Source organism: Lactuca sativa, chromosome 3 (genome assembly GCF_002870075.4).
Source record: "Lactuca sativa cultivar Salinas chromosome 3, Lsat_Salinas_v11, whole genome shotgun sequence".
Lineage (NCBI taxonomy): Eukaryota > Viridiplantae > Streptophyta > Magnoliopsida > Asterales > Asteraceae > Lactuca > Lactuca sativa.
The window spans coordinates 41,874,570-41,891,016 of NC_056625.2; the positions used below are offsets into that span (position 1 = coordinate 41,874,570).

The 16,447-nt window shown below is 37.2% G+C and overlaps 2 protein-coding genes across 3 annotated transcripts; one reads left to right on the forward strand and one right to left on the reverse strand.

The window, feature by feature from the left end:
* Positions 1-415: 415 nt before the first annotated feature.
* On the forward strand, positions 416-3,153 carry LOC111881564 (F-box protein SKIP14). The gene has a single exon (XM_023877966.3). The coding sequence runs from the start codon at positions 1,218-1,220 to the stop codon at positions 2,496-2,498; it is 1,281 nt and encodes a 426-aa protein (XP_023733734.1). The 5' UTR covers positions 416-1,217; the 3' UTR covers positions 2,499-3,153.
* Positions 3,154-4,313: 1,160 nt separating this feature from the next.
* LOC111881538 (uncharacterized) lies at positions 4,314-5,995 on the reverse strand. 2 transcript variants are annotated; one of them, XM_023877928.3, is made up of 2 exons: positions 5,814-5,995; positions 4,314-5,298 (listed from the first exon to the last, which is right to left on the reverse strand). In XM_023877928.3, exon 2 carries the CDS (start codon positions 5,287-5,289, stop codon positions 4,378-4,380), a length of 912 nt encoding a protein of 303 aa, XP_023733696.1. In that variant the 5' UTR covers positions 5,290-5,298; positions 5,814-5,995; the 3' UTR covers positions 4,314-4,377. The 2 variants fall into 2 exon arrangements, with proteins under 2 accessions (XP_023733696.1, XP_023733695.1); XM_023877927.2 differs by lacking the exon at positions 5,814-5,995 and adding an exon at positions 5,418-5,807.
* Between the last annotated feature and the right edge of the window lie 10,452 nt (positions 5,996-16,447).

Sequence of the window (16,447 nt, forward strand, 5' to 3'; positions counted from 1 at the left end):
CTGTAATTTAAATATTATTTTTAATATATACTTAAAAAGATTATTATGTTATTTATCTTTTTAACCAAAGTCTTTGTTTTCTTCATATTTTTCATATTTAATTAATTGAAACTAATTACGATAATTTCGTATCATAAAACTATTTTGCAAAGTAATCCATATCCATACACTTGAATAAACTTTCACCATCAAATTTCTTCATCACGAAGCAAGTTTTCAACCATGAGAATAATATTAATATTAAATTTAACAAGAAAAAGAACTTTGAGTTTGACCACACTTCTGTTTAACCGGTCACCGGTAAAACCCACCGCAAATAGTCAGAAAATCCCGGCTCCCTTCAGAGAAAGAAGCAGTAAAACTATACCAGCCAGACACGTGTCGGTTTATCCTCTTCTAGTCGTAGTAATACATTTTTCCATATTCCCCCTTCCCCCACACTCTCTCTCTAGAGATAACCCTTCTCTCTCTAAAAAGTCCATCTCGCTCCCGTGAAACCCCATCGACAGATTCGTTCGACTCGACTCGACTCGGATCGGATTTCCGTTCGATTCTTGTTATCTATCATACTATCTCATAACGGTTGTGTTCCACATTCACGGCGATTGACCGACGTTCAAAGCGTTGTGATTATCTCGACAGACGACGACACCCTATCCATCGTTCCTTTCAATTCTATCGATTGCCTTTGTTCTGAGCAAAATCGTAGGTTTTCTGATATAAATCAGGTCATATTCTTCCACTCGTTGATTCTTTTATATTTGTTTCTTTGGTTAGGTGGATTAGGTCTTAATTTCGAATACTAGGGCATTATTATTCATTGATTCTTTAATTGTATAGTGATTATCGTTTTCGGTTTTCCTTTCTGCGGTCTTCTCTCAATATCTCGTAGTTGATATATATTCGTATAGGTAGTGGTTCCAACAAGAAACTCCGTGAGATTTTTCGGTGCGTTATTTTAGTTTGCCCCCAAAATTGAGGGTTTTCTTGTCTGAGATTTGTTCGTCTTTTTCTAGGTCTAGGTATTCTGTAATCATCGAAACAAAGAAAAAAAGCAAAAAAAATCTACAGAAGAAAAAAGATCACGTAATATTCCTGTTTTGTTTTTGATTTTGATTTTGATTTGGCGATTTAGCTGAATCTGGGGTTTCCTTTCAAGTACCTTTTTCAGTTTCGTGTCTCCGGGAAAATATAAATTTCTTTTAGGTGTACACAAAATGGCTCTGAACTATTCTCAGCGGCCAGTTTTTCCTGCTCATACATCCGAAGACAATCTGATTTCACCCTTGAGGATCGTGAATGGGTATGTCGTGGAAGGCATGTCAGACAGAGGGGGAGAAAGCTTCGTGAAACCTAGACATGGTAATGGAGAGATCCATGATCGTTTTGGTGGCTCACCAGATCCAGTTTCTACAGACATAATCGACTTATTACCTTCAGATCCATTTGGTATGGAGATCGATATCAGCACAACTTTCACAGCCATCACCGGGTGGCTTGAAGATTTTGAAGTGGACTACGTGCAATATGTCAGAAACAACATTGCTAACACAAATGAAGATTACAGATTATATGCAGGTCTCAATCTGATCTGGAACAGTGCCTTGAGGTTTCAATCGTTTCCAAGCAATGAATCACCTGATGATAAAGGTGGTGCTAGTTTTATGGATGATGAAGACGCCACAACATCCAATAACGAAGGAGGAGACCCTCATGAGGCGTTTCTTCTTGCTCTCACTTATCTTGGAACAAAAGATCTTCTTTTACTCGAATGTGTTTGTAAAACATTATCTTCTACAATACGTAACGATTCGTTATTATGGAGAACCATTCACATTGATCAGCCATTAAGTGAGAAGATCACCGATGATATTCTTGTCCAATTAACCAACAGATCAGAAGGTAATCTCAGATGTTTAACTCTTATAAAATGCCCAAGAATCACAGATGATGGATTGAAGCGTGTTTTGGAAACCAACCCAAAGTTGACGAAATTGTCTGTTCCTGGATGTACAAGATTAAGCATCGATGGTATTTTGAATAACTTGAAGGCTTTCAAGTTGTCAGGGACAGGTGGCACTTCGGGTATCAAACACATAAGAACAGGTGGGTTTTATGGGATAACATATGAGCACTTCAAAGAGTTGAAGTTTTTGTTGGGTAGTGATGACAACAACATTCAGAAAAATGATTATCTTCCTCATTATTATCATCGTGGGAATTTGTATCTACCAGATGATGAACGTGATATAGACGTTGAAGTGTGTCCAAGGTGTCAGAATTTGAGGCTTGTGTATGATTGTCCAGCTGAAGGGTGTTTTGGGAAAGATCAATGTAGGGCTTGTATAATTTGCATACCTCGATGTGCTCAATGTGGTCGCTGTGTGCATAACAGTGAATACGAAGAAACGTTTTCTTTGGAGTATCTTTGTTCTGGGTGCTTGAAGGAGATGCCACGGTGTCAAAAAGTGCAACAGATGGATGTTGATGTTTTTTGACGTGCTAGTGCCACGTCAGACGGTATGACGTTGCTTGCTCCTAATGTGGTGGAGTTTTTCGTCCTCTTCAACATCTTATAGAAATGGATATAGTTTGGTTTATGGAAGGCCCCTGGGGTTTTCGGTTTTTTTTTTCTTGAAGGGTGATGAGAAAATTGGAAAAGGAAAAGTTAAAAAAGAAGTCGGATAGATAGAACACGTGCGCAATGGATGTGGCTTCTTGTTGACGTGGTGCTGTCGGGTAGGGGTGTAATTGGTGAAATCTCAACGGTTATAATTGGAGGAATGGAAGGAGGTGTGTAAATGGTCAAAGTTTTGACCATGAGGATTCGTGATGGGTAGACACGTGTTGTGGAGCTGGGTGGGTGGAGCGGGTCGGATATTGGTGTGTTGACTGCCTGGGTTACACGTGTATTAATCTGATTCTGATGGGTTTTGGGTTTTGACCCGTCTGTGGTGTTTGGCTGGATCTTTACTTGGATTCAAATACGATGTCGTTGTTCTTTGGACTCTTGTATTTTCATTTGATGTTTTCCTATTTCCTTTTGTTACAAAAATGTATTAATTGTTAAGATGTCATGTTTGTGGTGTGTACCATGTTTTCTTTTGTTAAAAAAATGTTTATTAATGGTTAAAATGTCATGTTTGTGGTGTACCAACTATGACTCAAATCGAGATTTTATAAACTTAAACTCGACTCGATACATGTTTAAGCTCATAATACCATATATTTGAATGAAGTGGTTATATGTGGTTACCTTCTGGACTCCAGCTCAACTCATTATACTTTTGTTTGTGCTCAAACTCGAAATCTATTGATTGACGCCGAAAGTGTATTTGTGACGTCAAGCTTTTTCAAGGTAGACATCGGCTGTCCATTAAAATGTACAAAGTGTTTTACGACAAAGTATTTTTTACATGTAAGAAAGAAGCGGATGGAACTAAATTTGATCATTTATTTTATAACTATAATTGACAAATGCTTCAAAAATATCATTCATTTTGCTGTGCTTATGTCGGCATATAGAATTTTTTATAGAATCAAGGTCACGATTAATAGCTGAACATTTTAAATGATTATTTCCTCACTCGATTTCTTTTTAGTTTTTTAAAAGGCAACTAAAATGTGTTAATTTTTGTCAAAGTGGTTACCATCCGCAACAACCCATAACTTTTTATAATCTATGGTCGCTGATTTTTTTTTAATAGTGCTAATTTGGTCTTTTATATGTTTTTTTTTTTTTCATAATTCGTTTTTACAAGTTTATTTTTATATGTTCTTTCACAACTCGATTTTGTAATTTAATTTTTAAAATTTAAAAGGAGTTGAGTATCCAAATAAACACAGTTCAAAAAATTTAGCGTTAATTATGACCTTAAGTCCTTAACCCCATGATCTGTTACTATTTAAATTTTAAACGGACAACTGAGCTTTGCCAATTGCCATATTTCCTAATTCCTACGAAGATTCTTCATCCTCTCAAATCATTATTTCCCCTCCCCCGTCTTCTTGTTAAATAGAGAATTTGTGGAGTTGTGGAGTTTGAAATGCCTCAAGCCTTATTGCTGCTATGGGGTTCTGATAAGTGTTGGCCTCCAAAATCCTATTCGTAATGGGGCTGTCGATCGAACACACCACAAAATGAAATTGAAATTTGAATTTGTGTGTCTAGTGTAAAAAACATAAAATCTTGTCCTGTGGTGTTTGGGTTCAAAATCCCACAAAAAAATTGACACGATATGGCTCTTGCCATATCCATTTATGGTCAAAATCCAACATCAAAATTCATCATTTATAAAAAGAATTTCAAGAAATACTAGAAACGAATATAATATAAGTTTATTATAAATAATAAATACCACCAAACCGATTGCATTGTTACATAAATTCAACATTCCCTGCAATTTCTCTACACAAAAGCTTCGACTCACCAGCCAACTTCAAGCTCTTATGAATCACCAATCCCGTTAACTTATGCGTTGATTCCGGTTCATATTTCTTAGCTTCCTCTTCACTCCCCATCACCAAAGCCTCCCTAGCTGGAATCACATTTTCCCACCAAAACTCACGTAAGACGCCATGTATCAAATTCCAGTAATCTTGATCTCTACTAATACGAAAAATCGTACTTCCATTTATCGTCCAGCAATACAAATCAACCCAATCTCTATCCATAACCTCCATCTGACCCTGAATCTGAGGCATATAATAAAACGGCATGCTCGACCACGGAATTGCTGATTCCGGTTTCCCTTTGTTAAACGGGCATTTCACTTCGAGAATCCCGGCATTTGGAAAACACCCAAGAAGCCCATCTGGTGATGCACCGATCCAATCAAATTTATCTTCCGAATGTGTCGCGAACCCTAATGAACTCACTTCACGTCCAGTTATTGTTTTGTATTTTTCAATGGCGATTGATTCATTCACAACACCCCATTCCATGGCTTGTTTTGAAGCGAGTGTGATGTTTGATTCTGTATCTAAAGGGAAGACTTTTTCATGCCAAAGTTCGGATCTTCTTTTGCCTTTCCATAAACCGAGAGCAGTGCTGAAGGTGCTGGTGGTTAATCGGTCTTTTCTGAGGGCAAACCATTCTTTGGAACGTTGGGCAGGGGAAGGGGAGTTTGATGGGGTGAGTTGACAAGTCAAAGTTACCCATTGTTGTGGGTTGTAGGGTAGAGAGGTTGATGGTGGTGAGGCGCAGGTGGGAAATGGTCGGAAGAAATTGGACTGGAATTTCATTCTCTTGGGAAGTATGTGGAGTCTAGTGACACAGGCGTTGGTCATTTTGGAAGTCTAGAGAAACAAGAAACGGATTAATAGAAATTAAAAACCAAATCAAACAGGTGAATCACGATTTTAAACATATGTAAACAGAGAAATAAAGAGGTTCGTCAGTTTGGGGATATACGAACCCTAAAAACGTTTGACATTAGTAGCTTGGAGTTGCTTGAAGATTTGAGATGAAGCATAATGTGGAAAATCCATGGAGACTTTTCCGGTTAAGAGGAGAAATTAGGGTCTCCAATTGAGTTTTAACAGAGTGTAAAAAGCAGAGCTGGTGGCTAAACTGTTTTGATATAGAATTATTGCTCAATAATAGGAACTTCATTAATTCAATAACCCTAAAAACTTTAAAACGGGAAACTTGCGATTGCTTCAAAAGTTTAGATGAATCTTTATGAGAAACCCCATTGAAGTATTGCTCAAGTATAAGAATTTCAATATTTTGAGTATACAGGAACCCTAAAATTTGGTAGAGATGGATGACTAGCCTGTTTTAGCATAAGAATATGAAAATGAAGACATACCCAATTCAATTTAGAGGCCGGTGGTTTGCAATGTTCAATATGTAGTAAAACCCTGATCTTTTTGGTGATGAATTGCTAGGGTTTATTATCAGTTTTGTTGAGCGAAGAAGAGAGATAGGGGGGTCAATAGTCCATTTACATGTTGGAGCCTTCTAATCCGACTCTTTCCCCTGATTTTTATGAAAGGCTTGATTTTTTTTTCATTTATTGTATACAAATATTTATAAATGGTTTATGTGGTTAAGTACTTAAGTTTAGTCTCTTTTAATTTTTAATATCAACAACGACGGTCTTTATAGTTTGAAAATTTTTAATATATCATTTTTCAAAACTGTTGTTAGAATAGGAGTTATCATTCATCATGGCTAACATTATCTATTTCTTCCATTCGTGCGAAACACTTGATGGCAAAATTGTCTTTTACAAACCACATGCACCATTTATGAGGGTTTCTTTTCATGAATTCATTCACCATGTTGAATGCACCCACCCCCACCCCAACCCTATACCCACAACACGTCAACACCCCAAAGCCGTCAGAACATACCCATTTGCCGCCACCAACCACAAATGGATAGATCGACCGCCAGAGAAGGTTGTTTTCCCCCACCCCTCTTGCATGTCGACATAGCCTTTGCCTTCGTCAACCCCCCCCCCCCCCCTCATGTATTCTGCTTCTTCTCCTCCTACCCCAACTCAACCACCACCGACACAATCTTGTTGAGTTTTAAGACAAAAGTTCATCATCAAAAGTGACTTCCACCCTCAACTCTTTTCTTGAAACCATGTTTACCCTACAATTACACAATCTTGTCCTTATTGTTGGGATCTTTACCGACGACGTTGTTGGTCCTAATGAATGCATGTTGTAATTTTATTATGAATTGGTTTTGTAATTTGATTAGTAGCAGCGAAATTAATAACAGGAACCATTGTTTTGACTCGCGCTTTCCTACTTCCCAACCTTATGTTCTTAAGGTTTGTTCACGGGGATTAAAGAAATGACAAACTACGGGTGACTGAAATACTAGAAAAGCCACCAACAATTGTTGTATGTTGGAGAACTCTTGTATAATGTTGATGAGTTGGGGTGCCATAGAGAAAGAGGTTGCATTTGTGATTTGCCCATAACATGTGAGGTTTTTTTAGGGGGCACAGGCAAAATCATCCAATAGGGTAAAAACCATCAAACTTACATGTAAATTAACTTTAATTGAATGATTATTCAAATTCCTGGTTATTTATGTGTAGGCCATTAATGTTTACAAACAGCTTCAAGCATGCTTCATTTAAGTCAATTCCTCGAACAGCTTCAAGCATGCTTCATGTAAGTCAAATCATCAAACAACTTCAAGCATGTTGAAAGATATATATGTCCAATAGTCGTTATAGCATGATATTGGTTGATAATATATGCTCTTAAAGGATCACACTAACAACAACTCGATGCAAATCCTACTTAATAAATGAAGGTTTTTTTTGCCACTTGTCAAATTCTCAAGAGTTTTGCCACATGTAATTTTGTGAGAGTTTTAGAATTATTATTTTCCACTTGTCATTTTTTTAGAATTTCTATTTTTTAAAATAAAATTTCAAATAAGGAAAAAGAATCATTCTATTAATTTGATAATTAAGTCTCATAAATGCTCTAAATAAGATTTGATTTTTTTTATAAATGTTTGAAAAGATTACATTATGATATGTAAAAGTATTATTTTATAAAATATTTAATGTTTAAATATTGATATTAAATTTTTATTTTTAATAAACCCGTGTAATACACGGGTCTCACAACTAGTATATTATATATAAGAATTTGATTCTTATATATATATATATATATATATATATATATATATATATATATATATATATCTTATAATTAATTGGAAATTATTTATTTCATGCAAATATTAATTTTCAATGCTAAGTATCAAAATATATCATTAGGTATGATTTATTATGTCAAATACATCTTTTTAGACCAAAATGGGTTTTGTCTTATGTGGATTTATATGTTTTATAAGTTATAAAAATTAGAAGAGATTTTATAGAAAGAATAGCTTCTTCTTTCTATAAATTATTCAAGTTGACCATAAATGGAAAAGAAAACATGCTTGCATTTATTCAATCATAAAACCATGTTCTTATACCTGTAACATTTTGTTGCTAGATGCATGGTGTATTAAAGCATCAAGACTCGGTGGGGGTTAGGGTTTTGCAAGAACGGCTCTAAGGATTTGGGGGCAGAAAAGGTGAGGATAAATGACCATAAGGATGCTTAAATACCCCTTAAACCCTAAAACCTAGGGTTTCTTTCGGACATGAGTACGCCCAACGTACATATGTGTACGCCCAGCGTACTAGGGCACACCCTAGTATGCTTAGCGTACTCACATGTACGCTCATCGTATCACTCCTTCTCCTAAAATCATGATCTTGCCACTAGGGCTTTTTGTGACTACTTCCTTCCAAAACAAGGACCATAATGACATACTTTAAAACCAAGAGATGAACCTGAAAATACCTAAAAACCGGGGTGTTACAACTCCCCCCCCCCCCCCCCCCGGTTAAATTCAATTTCCTCCTCGAAATCATTCCTTACCATTTCCAGCTTGTCCGATATCCCGAGGGACATACCCACAACCTTGCACATACAATGAATTTTATAAGGTGCCCAAACCCAACATAAAATTTCCAACCCGAATAAGACGAATCCATAATCCCATGCAGCCAACCCAAACTACTTTATCTGAAACCTGATATCCCGAAGTGGTTTGACTCCTGATAGACTACCCATACTGAATGCATTACTCGATCCACTTCACTTATCCATCGAACTATCTACTCGAATCCTGATCACCTATGATTCCTACTAGAAAACAGAATTGTAGACCAACTGTCGGTGTCGACATCCCTCCGCTCGACCAAAAGGGATTAGATATTCATTCAAGAGAAGTCTCATCCTGATGATAACAATTCCATGAACACAATGGGCTACGAAATTCTGATTTCCTTAACTGACGGACCAAAACGATGCTACTATAATCCCGAGGCCTCATCACTTGTCCGACCTTCACACAGGTAGAACCATCCCAGAGCACAAACACATAAGCTAAATCTTGAACCCTCCAACTAATACCTTGACATGCAGATTTCTTAACCAACATCTCTCTGAATACGGACCTTGCACGGATACACACGCGATTCCCAATGCGGTTTTTTCCACCATAAGCCCCCTCGGAAATGGCGACTCATAATATCTTCCTGTAGACCCTTCCCTAAAACCGATGAGCATCCAATTATAAATTTGCCCCCGGTCCCTGATTGGAGACGCTACCAGAACATACAGAACGAATCCTCAAAACATATCGACTACGATCTTCACCCTAAACCAAACCATAAGATGTACCAAAACCTTAACAACCCTTGACTCTCTGCTATGCCATTACCAATCACCGATTCATTGAGCATAGATGATCAAACCAGTAATTTCCACGTTACATCCAACTCCTGTCGGCTCAGTTGTAACCCCCACCTGAACATCCACTCGAGACATTCATAAAGAACTTTATGACTTGCGACCTTATAAGAATTTTCCAACTTAAAAATTCAAACCCTAAGGACAGCTTGCGAACAACCAAAATTATAATGCATGCCTCCCACAGAGACTTTCCGATACCAGACTGATACTCCCCACAATCCTTACTGGTCCCTTTATCTAACCAACATATTTGTGACTCACCCAACTCCCATTAGCGTGTCAACACTGAAAGTAATACCAACTAAAGAATAAACAATCATGATCACTAGGCCCACAACCTATGACTAGAATGCTCTCGATATCACACTGACCTTGTCGTCATCGCATCATCCGCCCAGCACTCCGGGCCTGAAGATACCCACCTCATTCCATTGCCTTGAAGGGACGTAATCAACTCCCTAACAACACCAACTGAGCACCACAAAATCGCTACCAAAACAAAACCTTACAAAAACATGGCCATACACGACCCGCGAATAGGATAACAACTGCACTCTTGGTCTAACTTAAAGGATATAACTCAAAAGGACCATGCACATAATTTGAGCCAAGGGCTCCAATGCTATCTTGCCCAACTCATATGAAAAACCACCATGCACATCCTTAGGGAACCCATAATCTATTCCCAAGAAAGAAGAAACACCAGAGATAATCGAAATAATACCCCAATTAATAACAAAAAACATCCTCACGATCAGTCGAAACAAGATACCATACTCGGTTGAGACTAAATGGATTCACTATGCAACTAGCTCAAGAAGACTTCCATGGTGGTCCTTAAGGTTACCAAAACCTGAGTCTTCTATGAACCGAGTTCCCCGCTCCACCACCGAGGGTAAACATACGTAAAGACCAAAGGATAATAGAACATACTGGACTTGATGATAGAATGACCCGACCAGTGAATTTCGGTTGATACAATTAAACTTTCAAGAGAACCTCCACTGAATGATGAACCTCGCGACAAGTGGTCAAGGAAACATTGACACTTAACCCAGAGAATCAAGACTCACATGGGACCGAATGTCACACCCCCAAACCGGAAGGGCGAAAAAGTTTTGGGGCGGAGGACGTCATGTATAGTATCACAACAATGCATAATAGTAATCAAAGTACAACAACCATTATATTAACAAAGTTATAAGTTTTACATCCGTATTCATCAAAAGTTGTGGATGTACCTGTCTACTGATTCCATGAGAATACAAGTAGTTTTGAAAATGTGTCAATAATTAAGTTGGTGAGTTCATAAATATGTTTATAACTGAAATTTGTTTTCTTGTTCTTAGATAAGGTAAACATGTTTTTCCCAGAAAATCCTATATTTTATGTTTTAGTATAATGTAAGTGTAATACCCCGTTTATTTAATAAATAAATTAATGAACGAATATTAGCCCTAAAATAAATAATTACATGTAAAAGGATGGTCTCCCAGAGTTAATTGTCACAATTTTAGAAGTTAGGGGTTAAAAGTGTATGTTTCGGAGTGGTTTGTAAATATTCATGATGACAAGGACTAAGTGGTAATTATTAGGACTTAATATGGAAGGAATTATGGAAGCAAGGGCTAAAGGATAAATTATGGATTTAATTGGTAAAGATTTTTGGAAGCTGGGGGCTGAATGGTAAATTTTTGATCGAAGTTGAAACGATTTATGGGGTCAGGGGCCAGACTTGTAATAATGCTTTGAAGTTTCAAATGGAACACGGAATAACACCCGTGCCTTCCCCTTACGCATCTTAAACCCTAAACTTAGAATATCAGCCAGCCACATCGCATGACACTTCCAGCCGCACCATTTCCTCGTTTGTTTTCCGATCAGACCAGGTAGCCAAGCCGCTACATCGCCATCAAATGCAATGTTGCTGCAGGAGACGTCGTGGGCAGCCGACGAATCGCCGAATCAAAGATGGATTTGGGTCATTATGCGTGGGTCGTAATCCGTCGGAGACACTCGGTAAGATAGCTACACCGCAATTCTTCATCTCCTTCGTTCTGTTTGGCGGTTCGACATCTGGTATGCCGGTTGTGACTGCCGCCGTCCGTTGGCCGCCATTTCTGCTATACTCCGGCGACATCAGCCGCTTGGGAGGCCGTCAGACGTTATATGCTTAAGTATACTTATGTTGCTATTGTGTTTGCTGGTTGTAATGCTTCTTAATGATTTCGATGTGGATTCGCATGCGTATGGGCTCTCTTTCGAGTGAAGTTGTGAAGAACCACCATAGCAACCGACCATGGTGGCTGCTGCCGTAACTGCTCACCGCAGGTGGAAGATTTAGGTCTGTTTCTAGACCAAATGAGTGTATTTATGTTAAGGGTGTGTCGTGTGTGATATGCTTGCTCAGAAAATTGAGAAAAGGCCACGGCCACCACCTTGAGGTGGTGGATGCCGCCATGTGCCACCTTGGGGGTGTGTGTGTATGTCAGTTAGTGTGTGTTTATTTTTGGGTTAAGACATTGTAAGGTGTAATTAGCAAAATGTATAATGAAAAGAAATTGAAAACCACCACCTTAGGGTGGTGGCTGCCACCTCCTGCCGCCATCGGGCGTCGTGTCGGGTGGCGGTGTGCTTGCCTCGTTGAGTTCCATTCGTTTAGGGTTCTTGAAACCCTAATGGGCCTTATAAGCTCTAATGGACCCTAATTGACCCAAATAAAACCCTAATGGGCTTAATGATATTCTAGTGGGCCTAATAGGCCCAATAAAGCCCTAATTGACCTAAAAGCCCAACAAATTGATAAATGGGCTAATATTTGGATTGGAAACCCTAATTAGGGTTTGGAAAACCCTAATTTAGGGAATTAACCGGGACACACAAGAATTGTTTAATAACTTAATATATTGATTAATAATCAGTTGCAATCAACCTAAAGCAATATTGGACTTGATGGATTAAGTCTTTAATGGGTTAAGTAGGAACACTTAACCCTAATCATCATTTCATGTAAGAAACCCTAATTTTTAATTGGGCCTTTCTATTGGGCTTTGGTAATTGGGTTATTAATGGGCCATCCAAGAACGATCATATGGACTATAATAATTTAATGTGTTTTAGGGTAAGAGGCCCATGTGAAGGTTTGGGCCTAATTTGGAAAATTGGGCCATGGATGGGCCATAACTGGGCCTTCATGATTTTGCGATATTTGGGCTATTATAATGTTAAATGTTGGACTGGACTAAATGGCTGGACCTTATGGTAAGACCTTGTAAAGGTTTGGGCCCAATTTGGAAAATTGGGCCATATGTTGGGCTTTGATTCCTAAGTGACTTTGGGCCTATGGATTGGGCCTTGGGCTCGAATAAAGCCAACCTTGGTGTAGTGTAGTAATTATCCAAGTATGTATTTATGGTTATGTGTTGGGACCCAATTATTAATTGGGTGTTGTTTTGGTGTTGACAGTTTGGGAATCTGTCATCTAGCAGCTGGGGTTGAATCTGCGGGACTTCAGTAGTGTGGGATTGTGTATACGTGAATTCAGCAGTGTGTGGTGAGTTACCTTCCAGTAGTGGTGGGTCTACGGCCACAATGCTGGCCCACCAGTAGGAGTTGTATGTTAGATGATTGTCTTTGTGATATTCATCTAGGCTGCTGTTACGTGTTATATGCTAGTATGATATGATGTTATATGATAGTGGTAGTAGGGGTGAAATAGTCCCCGGTTACTGGTCGATAGGACCGGAGGGGTAGATTAGTACCCAACTATGCTAGACAGATTATGATATATGTGATTTATATGTTTATGTTATGTTTTTATGTGGTATTGGTAGGGGTGAAATAGTCTCTGTTATCCGGTTAAAACAGACCGAAGGGGAGGTCAGCACCCAAATATGCTAGGCAGTTATCCAGTTGAAACAGACCGAAGGGGAGGCCAACACCCAGATATGCTAGGCAGTTATCTGGTTGAAACAGACCGAATGGGAGGCCAACACCCAGATATGCTAGGCAATTATCCGGTTGAAATAGACTGAAGGGGAGGCCAGCACCTAGATATGCTAGGCAGTTATCCGGTTGAAATAGACCAAAGGGGAGACCAGCACCCAGATATGCTAGGTAAATATCCGGTTGAAATAGACCGAAGGGGAGGCTGACACCCAGATATGCCTGACAGTATGTGTTATGTATGGTATTTAGTATGATGGGGGAACTCACTAAGTTTCGTGCTTGCGATTTTTAGTTTTGGTTTCAGGTACTTCATTTTCAAAGGAAAGGATTCGGCTCGATCGCAGCGCATCACACTATGGTTCTCTGTACTAGGGGTGAGCATTTGGACCGGCCCGGACCGAACCGGCCCGGACCGGCTCTTGGACCGGACCGGTTATGGAGAATTTTGTGGACCATGGACCGGACCGGATGAGTCGTGTCCGTGTCCGTGTCCAGGTCCGGGTTTTCCGGTTTTTGGACCCGTTTGGATCGGTACAACTTTAATTGCTTAGAGTATAATAAGTAATCTACATTGATGTATAATATTATAACTTGCAAAATTAATATGTTTCCGTTTCACGCCTAACTAATCTACATTGATGTATAATATTATAACTTGCAATTTCCAAAAATTAATTTTCCAAATAAAAGCAACTAACATATAAATCAAGTTCACCAACAAAAGTTAAATAATTTTAAGACAAACATACAAAAGTATTACCGTAACAACAAAAATCATAGTTTAAACTTTAAAATCAATCAAACTAACAAATTTCATAAACTCATAATCTAATCTTTCATTGGCCTCTTCCCCATATCATTGTCATTCATATGTAACATATTTAAAGCTTGTGCAATCTCTACATAAACACACATGAAAATGCTGTTAGTATTTAATAAAAAGTAATAATTGTATAAAAAAAGAATAAAAATTGTAATTTTTTTACCCAAAGCTATATCATCAACGTTGTCAACTATCGGATTTGTAAACTTTATCACCCAATATTGGGTGCATAACAAAGCTTCAACTATCAATGTCGATAAACTAGTTTAATACTCACTTACAACTCTACCACAAGTGCTAAACGCGGACTAGGAATTATAGTATAAAATAATACTAAAAAGATGAAATATTTCAGCTTTGATAGCTCTACATTGAAGGATTGTAACTCAATTAATATAATACCAAAATAAACAAAATTATAGTCTAAATTCATCTACAAATTGTAAACTAAATGTTGAAAAAAACCGTAGGTCAATCCGACTTAAAACGAATGAGGTATGGGTGTTTAAAAAACATCACAGATTATAAAATCTTGCTAAAAAGCTGAATTTTTTCAGCTTTGATAGCTCTACTTTGAAGGATTGTAACTCAGTGAATATAATACCAAAATAAACAAAATTATAGTCTAAACTCATCTACAAGCTGTAAACTAAATGTTGGAAAAAATCGGAGGTCAATCCGACTTAAAACGAATGAGTTATGGGTGTTTAACAAACGTCACAGCTTACAAAATGTTGCTGAAAAGCTGAATTTTTTCAGCTTTGATAGCTCTACTTTGAAGGCTTGTAACATGGTAAATATAATACCAAAATAAACAAAATTATAGTCTAAATTCATCTACAAACTGTAAACTAAATGTTGGAAAAAACCGCATGTCAATCCGACTTAAAACGAATGAGTTATGTGTGTTTAAAAAACGTCACAAAAATCTTAATCACGTCCAACCGGTTCTAAACCCGGTAAAAACCGAACCGGACCGGGAAAAAAACCGGACCGGACCGGCGATAAATCTTAGAACCGAGAACCGGCCCGGGGGTCCAAAAAAACGGTCCGGTCCGGTCCGGTTCACCGGTTCGATCCGGTCCACCGATCCAAATGCTCACCCCTACTCTGTACTGACATAGTATTTTGTACTTATACTTGTAAAATGTTGTATTATAGTTTTAATATTTATAAAACTATGTGAAGTTGTTTACTTATTGCAAGCAGCTCTGGTGCGGGATTGTCAATCCCGTATAGATCTATACACAAGTGTCATGTTCTCCCTCCATGAGACTCTGGTTATAATTTCAGGACTTGGTTGGTACTTAGTAAAGTACATGAAGATTGTCTCAAAAATGATATATTGATGATTACACCTAGAATAATGAAAAGTTACTTTGAAATAAATACACTGTAAGTAAGTTTCATAAACTATATTTAATATAGTTTATATATTTGTTTTCAGTAATGTACTACTCTATTTGTTTCCTATAATGTACTCTATTTGTTTTCTGTTATGTACCATGTTTGTTTCCCTTTTGGTAATATGAACCTTGAAATCAATGAATAAAGTTCATAAACTATACATATTATAGTTTATATGTTTGTTTTACTATAATGAAAACCTTTATTAAATTTTGTAAAAATCTGTAATACTATTGTTCCATGAAATCCATTATTTGTACTTAAATAATACTAAACAGTTTGAAAACCATTTTATATTTATATAAATATATTATTTATATAATTGTGATTAATTATACATTCAAATAAATAACTTTACCCTAAGCCCACAACCAAACATGAAACAGGAAATAAGGTCAAATTACATATTTTAATTCTTCTGAATCCAAATTATATAATTTACACATATATAAATTTATAATTTTGATAATGATAACAATTTAAAAACATTAAAAAAACATTTTAGCTATTAACACAATTTTATATTGTGTTTCACTTGTATCCCCTCCCTAAAACAGATAAAAATCATGAAAATGTAGGGGTATGATCTCACCTTATGTGTGAGTTCTTGACTGTTCGTGTAGATCTCCAGGTTACAACTCATGACAATACTGAATCCTAATTTATATTAATATTAAAATTAAATATAAATTAGATGTTATAATGATGTTTAAAGTGTTTAACAACACTAAATTATCGTAAGTATACTTACAATAATACTTAGAATATCGTTTGGACGTTTTTCGGGTTCTTCGTGTTCTTTGTGAAAACTAATGATTTTATGAGTTTTCGGCCCAAATTATGATGATTAGAAGGTGTTTATGAACTGATTACAAGATTAAGGTATGATACTTGCAAGATTCTAATTTGAATCAAGTGAATTTCGCATGGATTTGATGAGAAATGAGAAGTCTCACATATTCTTGAGGAGAG